We start from the raw sequence: 16,550 nt of genomic DNA on the forward strand, positions 1-16,550 counted from the left end.
AAGCATGAAGGTAGTTAAAGGTGGCAATGTACCTTATGGGCCCCACAGTGTCTCCCATTCATCACGTATGGTTTGTGCATTGTGGGGCCACTAGGGGGTCATACTCTACGTGGACAGAGGTTCTTATATACATTCATATATTCATATATATCATATATTCATATATATATAATTAATATATATTTATATGTATGCATGCTGCCTATAATTTCCATTTGTTTGCTTTTTTGTGCCTTTTATCTAATGTTCAACATCTCAAGAGCTTTTATATGTTGCTTTTTCAGGTTACATGACCACATTCTGTTAAAAAGAGAAAGCTGATTTTATTGTACTTCTAAAGATACTCGATCTATGTGTTCAGAATTTTACCCCTAATTTAGTTTTAAATCTGCACTTCCCATTTCTATAATTTCAGGTTTTTTTGTTTTGTTTTGTTTTATTTAAACAAACAAAAAAACAATGTGGGACAAGCACCTGAAAGCTATAACTTGGTTTGGATCAAAATGCACACTTTCCAGTCTGTCAGTCTGGATCAACAGCAAGTCAACGTAGAGTGCAAACATTACAGGAAAAACGTTCCTCCTGAAAATTTGTAGGATTCACAGACTGGAGAGTTAACACTTCTTGTGGTGGTGGTGAGAAATGCAGATGAGGGAACACATTTATGCAAACTAAGATCACCAGCACTTGGTAAAGGAGAGGTTGCATCTAATCACACTGCTGCCCATCACACATCACATGAAGTAACCTCCAGCAGTCACTTCTGAAAGTTGCATTTACTTGCAATGACAGGAAAGGAATTAGATTCTTAAACTCAGTGTAGAGATTTGACACTCTTTAGACTCAATGTTGTTTTTTCCTTTTAAAGATCCTAAAACTGGACTGTGAAGAAAATTTCAGCATATACGGAGAGTTAAGCACCTTCCTGCTCCAACAAGAGCACAGTGCCCACCTCTGCTGTTATGAAATCATGGAAAATACATCTTGACAGGATATTGGCAGATCATCCCTCTGCCAAGGCAGGATGATCAAGGCCTAAATCATCTCTAACACTATCTGTGCCTATCTGTGCTTCACAACAGTCATATACAACACCATAGTTAGTCATCTTGCTGTGATGCTTTCTTTTTCTGCAGCAGTGTAACATGCTCAGTAATGACAACCTTCTCACCACGTAATTTTACCAGGTAAAACATCTGTCCAGAGAGGAATGGAGCTAAGAGGAACACAGTGATCTATGTTGGAAACTCTGAGAAATACTTTTATTTTTTTTCTCAGTGATTCTCTGAGTGCTCAATAAAGGGGTGCTTAAATATAGATTTGTGAATCATCTGGAAGTATCTGCAAAACACTGTGCTGCACAGAAAGATACACAGCTCACGAAAACAATAATTTAAAGTTAAACCTTATAGGTGCCATAATTGCCACAGATGCCAAAGAATGGGAGTTGTCAAAGCAGCATAACTCTGGCACCTTCCTAAGTCACAGAGTGGGCCAGGCACTTAGATTTCACTTGTTGACTAAGGAGCTGATCATGCGCTTCCTCCCAAGCCTGTGCTTTGAGCTGGAGGTCTGACATTCCCTCACTGCTGCCCAACAACATTTGCTGTGGAGGATTCATGCCTGCCTTTTGCCAAGTCCTTCTGAAAGCCATTCCTCAGTCCCTCTGAAGCGGGTGCTCCTGGAACATGCAAAATGGCAGAGGACCAGCTGCCCCAGGAACACAAAATTCCCAGTTTGCCATTACTGTGAGTTGCAAAATCTCTCTCTTTTTTTTTTTTTTTTTTTCATTTGGCTAAGACTGGGTCCAAAGAGCATGTGGCTGGGCTCAGGCTCAGGCCTTCCATGCACATCTCCTTGCTGCCAGAGGGCACAGTGGGTATGCTCACACCCTGCGTGGAGTCTCTTTGGCGTGGGATCAACTACTGCTTCAATGCAAATGAGTTTTAGGTCACATATGCTTATATTTTTGAGCAGTAATCAAATAGCTATGCATATGTAGCTTTAAGAAGACGCATCTGACTTTTAAAATTCAAAGCCCTGGAAATGCAGATCCCTCCACATTGTTAGTGTTTAGAATTTGCATCTTGAAAAATATCTCGGATTTTGCTTATTAAGGTTAGCAAAGGATGGAGCAGGATTCATAAAAAGAGGGTAGAAATTCACCCCATTTGTGTGGTTGGTTTCATCCCAAAACAATGCTATGTTGTTGTGTTATAAACACATGAGCACTTTGTAATGGAAATACCGGCAGACTTTTAATTAAGGTAGAATTGTTACTAAGAATTTTAATATAGACAAAGTTGTCTTTTCTACCTTTGTTTTATTTCTTTTATTTCTCTTTTATTTCAACTAAAACTTATTTATTAAGTAAATAAAATAAAGACTTTCCTTCAGCATCCCATGCCACAATCTTTCCTTTGTGCTATTTCTGTACCTAATAAAGGATAACATCCAGCTTCTCTCATGAATTCAGTTGTTCAAACATAGCAACTTCACAAAGCTTTTTGCCAGAGCAATTGTTCACTAAACTGAGTTTTCATGCACTGGATATGGTGTTTGAGAGGAAATAGATACTGCAGTGTTGCTTAATTTAAGACTGGTTTCCTCTGAAAATACGCCTTGAATCCACTGATCCAAGCATCGGATCCTTTTCCTTCTTTTTGATACAGTGATACATTAACTATGCATTTATGCTGTTCCTGTGAAATGTATTAAAGACAGAGCTCCTTACTGCCAAGACATTGTAATTATTAGGGTCATACCAGCATTCCCAATATTACTGTCACTAGTATATGGTGTTATTTATAAAGCACAGAAGTGAAATTCACCTTATATGCACAATGACAACATTTCAAGCCATTCTGAGATGAAGAAAGGTAGCATTTCCCATTGGAAAAAAAAGATGTTGAATTAGAAATTATTAAGTATCTTTAAAACAAAGCCTTTCCTGCAAACTCTAGGGTGATGCCAACACTAAACTCCGTATGCATGTTACGCCAAATTTTCAGCGGCTGTGAGTCTTTACCACTCCACTGAAGCCAAAGCTGCCACAAGGACTGACATATCTGTGCAGCATTTCCTACACCTGAAGCTAAAAACGAGATCCCAAAACCAAGATCCCAAATTTGGTATTTCAGAGCATTGTACTGAACAGAACAAGAAAAAAAAAAAAAGACTAGTGAATGAAGAAAACAATCAGTATAATGGTAAAGCATTTCAATTTTGTACATCCACATAAACATAACAGGCTGTAAAACAACTTGTACTTATGCGTACATGGTCATCATTAAACTCTCTGTGTTATGCACGCTTCTTTTACAATCAGCTCATCTGTGTCTTTAGAAACAAAGAATACTTTCTGGAGCTCTCCTGGGAAGCACAGTGTGCCTCAGAACTATTTAGAAATACAGCATTCATAGTAGAGCCACCTTGCCTTTTTAATCCTCCACTTCCCATTGTTCATTGGTAAATGCAGAAATATCAATACGTGGAATACTGTTATAAAAAATAACTGCCTTTGCATTCCTTGAACTCTGAAGAAAAAATGAATGAACACATGGGTTTGTATTTTCTTGTAGATGTTCCACTAGATAAACGATGCAATGAATTGCAGTGTTGGTGGGCAGTTACTTCTTATTCCCCTGCTCCTCTCCTGTTCTGTGGTGGCAACATCAGCAGCTCCTCACTGCTGGGAGGAAGCTTTGGTGGTGTGCAATGGCTGCGTGTGTGCCTGTGGCACAAATGGAGCACATCCCTCTCCTGCAAGGCATTGCCTCATCTATGTGTGATGAGGATTTGGTCCTGGCTCGTAGCGCTGGGATTGCAAATACCCCTCATCAACTCATTCCTGGTAGGGACTGTTCTAGCATCTCATGTAGGTAGACATGTTCAGCATATCTCCACTTAAAATTTTCAATCAACAGTAAAGCTTCTTGTCATAGTCTAGGTGTGTCAGTGAAGGGAAAACAGCCTAGCTGAATAATATTTTAAAATGGTTCCAAATCACTAGGAATGAATTTCTCTCTGTTTTTTGACGTCTACGTCAAACTGCATTGTGTAAGTCACACCTCAACGCTAAATAGAGTTGTTCACCACTCATCTAAATCAGCAGGGATTTACCTGCTAATCTCAATAGAATCTTAATTCGATTATGAAGGTTTATGTCAGGATTTACCTATGACCTCTTCCCATGGGACTCTCTAGAATGCACTTTACTCTGTGGCATGCAGACTGTCCTGCAGCCCTTCCTTGGCACAGCATGACCTGCAGGTTTAGGGCCTCTGTGACCTCTAAAATTACAAATGAATTGACATTTAGTTCAAGCACTTTATTGCAGTTTTTTTCTTTTCTCCTTTATTATCTGACAAGATCTGGATTAAAAACTATTCTAACCCATAATATTTTAAGTACCTTATGCAATACTAAGGAGAAAAAATCATTATGGATGCAATCACAGGAAGCAAGTGAAGAAAAGAAAGAAATTTTACACCTGCGAAAGAAGTCCCACATGAATACAGCTGCAGTTTAAGAGATGGCATCCCCCAACTTTTCCTATTCATCTGCCACTTCAGGCTGCATTTTTACAGCTCCCATGTCAGGGATGGCATTTAGACATTTGAGCAAGTACCACCACTGGCACTTTTAGCTGCCTCCTCCTCTGACCATGTCTTCCTGAGTAGGCTCGGTTTGAAGCATCATATGCAAGTGTATTAGCAGGGAAAACAAAGGAGGACTGATAACTTTACAACTTCATTGAAGCTAAAGACTCTGATTAGTACCTTGAAGTTGTTAGCATTTGAAATATCCCATGCACATCTAAACAAAAGGCAAAGGTGGGGGGAGAGAGAGATCTGCAGGACAGTTTTTCAAAGATGCAAGAAGGAATGACATTATAAACATTTTATGCACAAAATGTCAGAGCAGTCATATACTTGCAAAACTTCCTTGGCACTGTTTTTGCTGCTTGCAGATTATTTTTGTTTAGCTTTACGTGGGAAATTCACCTATTTTATTTCTTTTGTGGTTTACAGAACTTTTGCAGTGACAGTGCTGTAACTTCCAACTGCAAATCAGCTTCTACCTGACCTGATTTCTGCCTCAGTAATCACATAGAGACTCTAATGATGCTTTGAATGTGTGATAAAAGGTGCTTATTACTCACAAAACTGTATGTTCGTCTTGTTTTCCTGGTGACAGACTCACATGAAATTGTCACCTTCAACAGTAAGGGATTCAGAACAGCAAACATTCTAAAAATAGATGTTTCCTGTGCTATGACGTTAGTTTCTCATTTCTTACCTAGTGCCCCTTACTGCCATGATCATAATTTTATCAGAGAAGCAAGCATTCATTTAGCATTCATCTCAGAGTGGCTATTAAAGAAAATCATTATTTCCAAACAAGTTTCACAGTTTATTCAAAATGAAAGAATTGTGCCTTAATGATGAGTTTCTGGGTAGAGTAATAGGGTGACAATTTTTTCCTATAAATAAATACTCTTGAACAACCAGTATACTTAAACAGCAATTATTTTCAGATGCCTTCAGGAGGAGTGTGAGACAGCCTAAAGACCTGGTTGGTTCCTCTGAGGTTGTCTGAGATCTCTTTGTACAACTACTGTTTTACCTTCACTTGTTTTATACACCTGCTTAATGGGACAGAAGTATTTTGGGGTATCCATTGGAGATCATCAAGATTTGAATACTTTGTAATTACTTTTTTTCTGTTCATCTCTTTGATTTGTCTTGCAATGTGCAAACTCTTTTAGGAAGTCACCAAGTTCCTTAAAAGGGGAAAAGTAAAGGACTCTAAGCCAGTCACATCATGTGAAAGTTGATATTTAAAATCTCGTGTTAAAGAAAAGTACTGAAAGCAAAAAGTGCTGAAAGTTTCCCATTGCCACATGCTGGTTCCTTCTTTCCTATTTGCTGTGGGCTCCCTGGCACCATTGCTTCTGCCAGATTGTCACTTCATATGGCCAGTGTCAGGAGGAGTGGGAATTATGTAGCCTGGTGGGCAGGTCCACGCTCAATAGAAATAAATGCCATTCCCACCTCTGCGTCAGACTCTCTCTAGGCCATCGCTGTCAAAGGCTGATGTGGTTTGGATATGACGTGTCCATTCACCTGGTCTTGTGTTCTCTCACAGTGGCTTGGGCTTCTGCACTCCCACCCTTTCCCTCTCTTTGTTCACAAGCAGGACGTGAAATGGTGTGTTTGCAGTGGCTGCTGCTGAGCTAGGCAGACGTCTCTCCAGATTTCAATGCAACAAGTTCAGAGTCATCTATGTATCTTCCATTTAGCTGTTCATTGTTGGAGTCATGATGGTACAGGTACACGGGGACCTCTGTGATTGACGTTGCAGTGTAGGAGGTAGATCGGGTGGAACAGTGCTCTCGGCGCCTTTGGCCCCACTGGGTTTTGTACTGCGTCCATTGCCTTTTCAAAGCTCCTTGTACCTGTTAAAGGTATGTTTAGTTAGGGTGAGGCACGACCTAGACTCCTAAAATTGTAGCAATTTTAAAATTTGCTGCAGGAAATAGGGAAAAAAAAAAAAGAAAAAAAAAAAGGAAACGATACCAGGTGTAATTCTATCAGATTGTCTGCCTCTCTCCTTCCTTCTCCTCACAGCTCCAGGAGCAGAAGCAGTTGCTCAGGTCCTGGCCTTAGGTCCCTTCCTGCGTACCCTATGGCAGCAATTTTACAGTTTCTGCAGTGGTCACTGATTGTGATGAGAGGGTAGGTGCTAGCTCTTCCCATAAGAGGTCAATGTGCAGACTGCTGCATGGGAACACAGTAGGATGCTGTGGTAGAAGAGGGAAGAAGAGGAAGGGATGAATATTACAACCCATCTGATGCTGCACCTGGATCCGTGCCCTTGGAATGGCAAATGCCAAATGATCATCTTGCTTGAAGGAACTTAACCTGGAGTAAAACTGGCCACGAATGGCGAAATATAAGTACACTTCAAGAGCTTGCCAGGGCTAATTTTTTAGAGAAACAGCTGGCAGATTAGTACAGATAAACTGAGATTTTGTTTTGGTAATTTAAGAACAGGTTCTGCACTGGCAAAAAAATAGCACTGGTCATAGCCCTCTGCATAGCAGAGAATTTCAGCTTTTAGACATTCATCTTCTAGGAGAAAAACATTTGATTCAACATTTACGTTCAGAGTCATGTTATACACTGCACTAGGATATGACTTAAACTGTTGAGTTCTGCCAGGGAATAGGAAGCCCTTCTCCAGTTGCACGTTCGGGTGTGCTGGCACTGGCTAGTTCCCTCCCAAAGGAAGTGCTGAGACATGAGCAGAGAGTGGGCAAACCCTGGCTCTGTTCATTCAGTTCAGCTATTCCAGCCAGCCAAATGTGAGAACAGGAGCAGTTTGCCGTAACAATGTGCTGTAAGTTACCACCCCTCTGGAGGCAGGAGGATGCAGGTGATGTGCTGAGGCTCAGCAGAGTCCCGGAGCTCCGTGCGCCTGCTGTGGTGGGCACTGTGTGTCATTCCTGCTCAGGGAGTTGTGAGAGGTCCCTCCCTAGGCTCTGTGCAGAACAGCACCTTTGATTCATGTAGATGAGTCTGAACAACTTTAATATTTCCTACATCTTCACAATCCTAATCACTCCATTAATATGTATATAGTAAAATGCTATCTACTCCCCACCCACAGCTGCCTGCCAGAAAGCTGCTTCATGTCACATAAGGACAAGGCTTCATAAGGAATTGCTGTGAATCCGAGATGCTTACTGAGTGACTATGCAGCATGCCAAGAATGGATATTTCAATTGCTTCGGCTTTTTGTTTTTAAGCCAAGGCGCAAACCAAGGCATGGGGATTGATGTTATAAATCCTTACACATGTAAGTAGTTGCACTGACTTTGGAATACTACTTTCATGAGTAAACAAACATTGCTGGACTAGTCCTTTAAAAATAACAGAAAATTATATCAAAGAAAATTTTCCAATACTAGATCTTTTTTTGCTATCATTTAGCTCAAGGCAAAGTAGTTACGAGTTCTTATCACCTAAAGAAATATATTCCTGTTCACCTTCTCCTAACACATAAAGAAAACAAATGGTCAATGCAGATTAATTAGATATCAAGCACAGAAAAGGCATATAGTTACAAAGGAACTTTAATTACCAGGGCTGTGAAGAGAGCTTATTTAGGCATTGAAATAGGTTGCCCGGGGAGGTGGTGGAGTCACTGTCCCTGAGGGTGTTCAAGGAAAGGTTGGACGCGGTGCTTAGGGACATGGCTTTGTGGGTGACATTGGTAGTAGGGGGATGGTTGGACCAGATGATCTTGGAGGTCTTTTCCAACCTTTATAATTCTATGATTATTATGCTAATATCAAGATTTAAGAAAATGGATGCATGCACGGATGTTTCATATCACACCCATGCCAAAGTTTATTAGTGAGAAAGAATTAACAGCATGAAAGAGTAATGCAGTTGTAGCATATGATAAGGAAGTACAGGAGGTAAACCTGTATAGATTTTAGACTCTTCAAAATTGTCTTTTTAACATTGCAGTGCTCCATACGAATATTGTGGACTGGTCAGCCTAGAAGCTATGGGGAGGGACTGGCAGAAGAAATCTTCATAAAGATTAAGTCAGTGAATTTTCCTAGTATCATAAAGGGGCTGGTTGCAGGTGGCAACACCATGCACTTACAGCCCTCCTGTACTTCCCCCAGTTCCCCTTCCCCTGCACCCTGCACAGACCCCAGGGTCAATGGGAAAGGCTTTGATTGTTTTTTTCGTGGGGAGAAGAGACACTGTGGGGGTAATGAGCTCCTGCTGAGCTCTCAAACTGCTCACATTAAAAAGGCTCCATGGAGCAGTGAGAGCACCAGGTCAAAGCAGCTGTGTTTTTAGTCTCCACTGCAGTTCTGGCCCATACTGGAGTCTGGCTGAAAATGGCGAGCAGGCTGTAAGAGCTGCTGCACTTGAGTAAAACAATGTGTTAATCTAGATTTCAGCCCCAGTTCCAAGGATCTCAGATGATCAGAGTTCAGCGCCAACTAAAACTGTTCATGCATGGATTTAAAATGTGTAAGCAGTATTACTGAAAATCACATGCACAGCCATAATGTGTTAACCACAGAGGCTCCTGCCATGCTTTCCTCTGTCATTGCAGATGAAGGGAAGAGAACCCTAGAGAAATGAGGAGTCTGATTTTCTTTTTCTCTGCTCTTCAATACTTTAAAGGTTTTCCTGTTCTCTATTATCCATTCATGCCTCTTTGGCACATGACTGTTTTTTTTCCAAACAGACTTTCCATTTTGTTGGCCAGCTGTGCAGTCTAGAAGTAGTCTCAGGCCTGGAAATATGGTCTGGTGAGCAGACTGTTGAAGAGACCCTGTATCATCTGCACAACACTGTTGTTATTGGACAGAGAAACTACCGTGCTGCTGGACACTGAGATTTTATATGAAAATGCATGAGAATATCTATAATTTATTATAATTATATATATTATTATATCATATATATTATACATATATATAATTATAATTATTAATTTATATGAGAAATCTGTAATTTATTAAGTCCTGGAGAAGTCCATCGTTTATGTGTTCTTCCACATGCATGCAGGCATTAGTACAACTTCTTAATAGTATTTTTACATTTCCTTCTATATATAGGCTTATGATAATAAAGTGGAGCTGGTGATGTAGCATGCAACAAATGCAATATAAAACACTGTCAGGTGGTACTGAGTTTAGCACTGTTTGTCCTGGCAAATTTCGTATATTTCAGCCTTGAAGTTAAATATTCCACTAAAAAAAAAGGCAAATCCCTGAGTATCCAGTCTCCTGTGGTATTGTATTTAATCACAGCATCACAGAATGGCTGAGGTTGTAAGGGATCTCCAGAGATCATCTGGTCCAGCCCCCTTCTCAAGCACGGTCCCCTACAGCACATTACCCTGGATTGTGTCCAGATGGCTTTTGAGTATCTCCAGGGAAGGAGACTCCACAGCCTGTTCCAGTGCTCTCTATATCTGCAGCTCATCTGTCTGCAGGAATAAATGGACTTGGAAGAAAGGGGTCGTAATCTTTTCATTCTCTTTTCTGGCACAGCCCAACACAGCTACTCTAGTATGTGATTGCTTGATATTTATTGATAATGTGGTGATGCAAGTAGCACCAAACTGTCTGAAGCTATATGAGAGAGGCGTCAGTGTTGGCTCTCTGCCCACCTTAATGGAAAATTCTAAAAAAGCTTCCCCTGAATGGTGAATAACATTTCCTACAAGAAAATAATGTCAGGGTTTCCCAACATCTCTGTTGATGGCCATGTTAGACAGCCTGCATGTCTGCAGCAGATACAACAACTTTGAAAATTGGAGTAGTGGTGAAAAGAACTCAGGCACCAACAAAAAACACACTCAGTATGTCTGGGAAACCTGAACCCCCAGGGCTGTTCGTTCTTACTGCCTGACCCTGATGAACGTTTCTGATCAGCCACTCCATCGAGGAGTCATTAATCCTCCATGCAGTCTGCAGACATTTCTTTTTTCTTCTCATTTTGGGCTCTGTCCTTTCCAGATGTGTGGCCTCAGTGATGCCTCACTGACAATCAAAAGTGGATGTCCAGATCACAGCCTTTCATAAGGAAGAGTTTTGTTGTTTGTGTGTGTATGTGTGTGAGTGTATGGACCACCATATGTGTCAAAACAGCTTTTGGAGGTGACTAGGGGTTTGGTGACTATTGCTGTTATTTGGGATTTGTATTCAGACTGTGCATCATCAGTCTGTATAAGGACCACTGGCTGTTATTGCAGCTTCCTAACAGCAGCTCAATCAAAGCAGAAGTCCATAGAGTGCAGAGTGTCTCTGAGGTTGGATAACTGAATATCATGTATGAATACGGTGTATTTACTTAATCCAAATAAATATATTATGAATTCTAAATTAAGTGTAATCCACTACTTAATAAACAAAGGAGACCCATGCATTTATTTCACACTGCTTCATTCCTGGAATGTGGCATTTAGTTTTCTGCCTAATGTTCTATAGGTTAGTTCATATGACAGGTAAACTCCTTTGCACCCTGAAATCATATTTTGAATTAATTGACATGCATGTCTACCATGATGTTGGCAAGCAGATGCTCCAATTATGTTAATTATTGGGTAACTTGAAGATTGTATTACTGAAGTTGTAAAGGTGGATATGTTTTTCTATCATTGTGGCTTTGCCAACAGTACTTTGTAATTAGATACGTGATTAAAAATATCTAAGAAACAATCTTTAAGATATGTTTTCTGTTCATTTTTCTTGTTGCTTTTCTTCATTTTAGCACTGCTACAGCCTTTAATCTAGGCACAAATCCATATGTTTTCATTAGAGTTGGAGAATTACAGAGTAATTGACCTTTTACCCTAAAGCTATAAAATATAAAGCAAGTATGTTTTGCAAAATCTGATCTAAAAAAGTTGCAGGTGACCCTGGGGGGAATGAAGGAGAAAGAAAGTAATGCTGAAGACCAGGATGGGGGGGTAACACATTGTTTGGAGGCAAGTGAGGACATACTGGAACACCGCCTGTACATAGCTCTGCAGCCATTCCTACAGGGAGACGATGTTTCAAAAATTGCCTGGCTGTTCCCTTGCTTCTTCATGCCAGTTCCTCCCTACCAGAGGGAACCAAAAGTCTTTCTGTATTTTCAGGGCACAGAGACTGGACTTTAACAGAAAGTGATGACAGTGAGGAAGGAGGAGAAAGGCGGTGGCAGCCTGCAGATTCTGGGGACAGATATTTGGTATGGAAAAAGAGTTGCACATCTCCAACTTTGCTTAATTGGACCCATCTCTGAAATGAAAGTGCAACTTTTTGTAACATGATCTTTAAAGCTACCAATTCATTTTAGGTTTTGATGTCATTAACTACTCATGTTTTGTTAATACTTTTTCATGTCGCCTGAGAAGCCATGCTACAGAATTTCAGCAGGACGCTGCTCATCGTTTCTGCTGTTTCATTTCTCTGTACATTTATGCAGCGAGCCAGCCAGAAGCAATGCATAGTGATGTCAACAAGAGATAGCAGAATTTAATACTCACTGCCATCCCAAAAGTTAGCAAACCAGCTGGTAGCACCTTATCAATAAGATAACTTGCTTCAAGTCACCATCAAAACATCACCATGGTCACATCATTGCTGGAAATTTGCTACTTGCTAATAACATACAGGGATAAACAGAAGCATAAGTATCTCTCTAGGGTGACATACTGAGTGTTAGCATCACAGATCTTGCTCTGTGTCTAATTCATCTGCTTTGGATTCAAAATTTATTTTTCAAAGGACTTTAAAGCTTTTCTAAGCTAACGTGGGAGCTTATTTCACTATAGCTAAATGCTCCTGGTGTAGTGAAAGAGCATTTTTCTGTTCAATATGTTTTGGAAATGGCTTACTGTAGGAATTTAAACCATAGAATCATAGAGTGCTTTTGACTGGAAGGGACTTTAAAGGCCATCTAATTGTCATGGGCAGGTACACATCCCACTACATCAGGTTGCTCAAAGTCTCATCTGACCTGGCCTTGAACACCTCCAGGGATGGAGCATCCACAGCTTCTCTGGGCAACCTGTGCCAGTGCCTCACCACATTCAGAGTGAAGAATTTCTTCCCTATATCTAATCTAGATCTACCCTCTTTTAGTTCAAAAAGGTTATCTCTACACTCTTTGACACAGAGTCCCCCCCCAGCTTTCCTGTAGGCCCCCTTATAGGTACTGCAAGGCCGCTGTAAGGTCTCCCTGGAGCCTTCTCTTCTCCAGGCTGAACAACTCCAGCTCCCTCACCCTGTCTTCACAGGAGAGGTGCTCCAGCCCTCTGATCAGCTTTGTGGCCCTCCTCTGGACTTGTTCTGATACTTCCATGTCTTTTTGTGCTGGGGGCCTCAGAGTGCTCCAGGTGGGGTCTCACAAGAGCAGAGGGGGAGAATCACCTCCTTTGTCCTGATGGCCACATTTCTTTTAATGCAGCCCAGGATACAGTTGGCTTTCTGGGCTGCAAGCGCATATTGCTGGCTCATGTTGAGCTTCTCAACAATCAAGACCCCCAGGTCCTTCTCCTCACTGCTGCTCTCAATCCATTCTCCACCCAGCCTGTATTTGTGCTTGGGATTGTCCCAGCCCAGGTGCAGGACCTTGCACCTGGCTCTCTTCAACTTCATGAGGTTCTCACAGGCCCACCTCTCAGGCCTGTCCAGGTCCCTCTGGATGGCATCCCTTCCCTCCAGCATGTTGACTGTACCACACAGCTTGGTGTCAGTCAGCAAATTTGCTGAGGGTGCACTCGATCCCACTGTCCATGTCACCAACAAAGGTGTTAAACAGTGCTGGTCCTAATACTGACCCCCGAGGAACACCACTCATCACTGATCTCCACCTGGACATCAAGCCATTGACCACAACACTTTGAGTGCGACCATCCAGCCAATTCCTTACTCACCGAGTGGTTCATCCATCAAATTCACATCTCTCCAATTTAGAGACAAGGATGTCACATGGAACAGTGTCAAATGCTTTGCACAAGCCCGGGCATATGATGTCAATTGCTCTTCCCCTACCCACCAATGCTGTAAGCCCATTGTAGAAGGCCACCAGATTTGTCAGGCACGATCTGCCCTGAGTGAAGCCATGTTGGCTGTCACCAATCACCTCCTTATCTTCCATGTGCCTTAGCATAGTTTCCAGGAGGATCTGCTCCATGGTCTTGGTGGGCACAGAGGTGAGACTGACTGGCCTGACTGGCCAGGGTCTTCCTCTTTCCCTTTACAAAAATGGGGATTATATTTCTCCTCTTCCAGTCAGTGGGAACTTCAACAGACTGCTACGACTTCTCAGTTATGATGGACGGTGGCTTAGCAACTACATTTGCCACTTCTCTCAGGACCTATGGATATATCTCATCATGTCCCATGGACTTGTGCACCTTCATGTTTCTTAGCTGGTCTCAAATTTGATCTTCTCCTACAGTGGGTAAATGGCTATTGACATGTTTTAAACAACTATTTTTACACGAAACAACAAAAATGACAATAACAACAACAACAAAAAACACAACATAGTGAAGTGGACCTAAAACCACTTGTAAGTATGTAAAACATTGATTCAGCTGGAGGAGAAGGGGAGACATCTTTGACTTATGCCTTTTTATTTCTTAATCACAACTTGAGAAACATTGACCTTAAAAAGGTCAGTGCTAATCCTCAGAGGAGGGAAGGGAGTTGGCAGCCCTGCAGGCTCCTCTGCTCTGCAGTGCTATTGGAGACAGTACCTTTGTAATATTAAATATAGAATAGGAGGGGAAGTGCAGTGTTTTAATCCTTCACATTGACCTCTACCTTGTGTGATATTGCAGATAGCAGGGGGAGAGTTCCATATCTGTACTGCATTTGGTGCCATTGGGTTTGTAATGGTAACTCTCCTGACTCAGAGACATTCAGGTCACACTCCACACAGAGCTTTGAAAAATGCAGTGGTGCTTGTATATACAGACTGAAAAATGACTTTCTGTGCTTTCAAAATTTGTACCTCTACACGCTTCATTTTGGTACCAATAAACAAAGTGACTATTTTTCAAGTTTTGTTCACTCTGTTCTATTTCACATATATCTGTGTGAAATATGTGTGAAATTTCTGTGGGAAATACACTCTCCATACTTCACTTACCTCACCATTGAAGAAGCAGAATATAGTCGCCACAAGTAAGCCCTAAAAGAAAAAAATTTAGAGATCAGAACATACATATATATACTTCTGCTTTGTTTAGAAGTTTGGACTTGAGGGATGAAAGAAAAAATCTTTAGTCTACTTCCTCTGCATTGTGGACATTTCGCCTAACCTGCTCCTAGCTCTTAGTTATGTTATTACATTGATTTTTGTCTTTTCTTATCAACACATTTTACCATTTTCTTCCATATTACTGACATTTCTAGATGATCTATTCCAGCTATAAAGTTATTTTTGTATGAGAGGTCTGGAGAAGGAAAACTAAGTAATATGTAAGATAGACGTCTTGCTTACAATGGAGTAATCCCCTGATACTGGCTTTGCTGAAGAAAAGGCAGAGGAGTTGTCCTACATGCTGACACTTGTTTGTGAGAGTGCAGTTACCCAGTTAAAAGACAAGGGAAACCCAGCTGTGCCAGGAAGGCTTTAAATTGAAGTGTATGTTAGGATAAGTGGACTTTTATACTTGCAGCATCGGTATGTGAAAAGAGGTATTAGTGGTCAGAAAAAAGGGGAAAAAATAATAACAATAAAACAAACAACACAAAACTGGGTGAATTAGAAGGTAAGGGGGAGGGGGGAAAAAAAAGCGAAAGAGAGATTGCAGATCCTAGCTTGGACCTAAACTGCTTTAAATTAATTTAATTATTGCCATGGTCATTCAGGTATTTCATTACCTCTATAAGATTAAACAAGGCTAAGCCAAGAACATGAGGTGAGGAAGTATAAAATAGGTAAGAGAGAAAATTATTGTGCATAGGGCCTGCCCATCAAAACCCCAAACCCAAATAAATCACGCAATTACACTTAGTTTTCTAAGCAGCACTAGCTGTTATTAAAATAGCAATACATAGCAACACTGGGAGCCACATGCCTTCATATTAGATTACTTAAAGCAGTTATTATAAACTAAACTTACAGCAGTTTATGAAATTGAGGGAAAAAAACTATCCAGTACAATAGCTTGTATTCCCAGGGGCTGCTTTTAAGAGCTTTACAGCTGTACCTTTTTTATAAATCCCCATTTAACTGATTATCAGTTAAATTGTAGCTAACACTTTGTAAAATGTCTTGGACTCTCAAGTGAATATTATGGACTGCAAACTAGGGTAAAATAAATGTTGTAACAAAATGCTTATATATCAGGAACACACAGAGGCTGGTTCAAAGAGGTGCTGATCACCTGAATTTCTGCAATTATTTTACTCTAATAAATTTTCTTTAGTACGTAATGTGTAATTTGGCATGACTTCAAATGTAAAGATAGAGAAGGAGGAAGGATAGTTGGAATGATAAAAAGAAAGAGTCTCTTCATGTTTTGGAAAAATGGTATATTCGGAAATCTCAAATCCCAGAACACAGTGTGTAAAGCCTAATAGTTTTTCGCTAACCCCTGGTTTGAGAAACACCACAAAGTCAGCCAAACCTTATTCCTCTAAAGCAGAATTTTGGCAGACCACAGATGCTGACATCCAAAATTTATGCAAGGGGAGCAAACCTTGCACTTTCCTGTAGTGATTATGCTCCTGCACTGTGTGTGCTACGTTAATTTGCACCGTCTTGCAAAACATCTGCTGTTCAACTGCATGCTATATGGTCACATCAGGGGTTTCACCATTCTGCTAGAATGTGTCTATATGAACAGCAACCAGCCACAATGGGGAATGAGATGGATTTTGATGTCCTCTAGGATTAGAGAAGCTTGATGGATGTCCCATATCCACACAGCAGGTATGAAAGACATCAGAATGAGAGAAAGAAGCAAAGCAACTTTTCTACTTCTGTTCTTCAACAAAATTG

At 40.8% G+C, this 16,550-nt stretch overlaps 1 protein-coding gene across 3 annotated transcripts in view; it reads right to left on the bottom strand.

The window, feature by feature from the left end:
- Positions 1-429: 429 nt before the first annotated feature.
- Positions 430-16,550, bottom strand: part of CALCR (calcitonin receptor) — a 176,747-nt gene continuing 160,626 nt past the window's right edge. For all 3 annotated transcript variants that reach the window (XM_040549591.1, XM_040549592.1, XM_040549593.1), the window contains exons 12-13: positions 14,691-14,732; positions 430-6,460 (exon numbers count right to left, since the gene is read on the bottom strand). In XM_040549591.1, the coding sequence (XP_040405525.1) occupies positions 6,239-6,460; positions 14,691-14,732 (264 nt within the window). In that variant the 3' untranslated portion in view covers positions 430-6,238. The remainder of the gene's footprint in view (positions 6,461-14,690; positions 14,733-16,550) is intronic.

This window comes from Cygnus olor, chromosome 2, assembly GCF_009769625.2.
Source record: "Cygnus olor isolate bCygOlo1 chromosome 2, bCygOlo1.pri.v2, whole genome shotgun sequence".
Lineage (NCBI taxonomy): Eukaryota > Metazoa > Chordata > Aves > Anseriformes > Anatidae > Cygnus > Cygnus olor.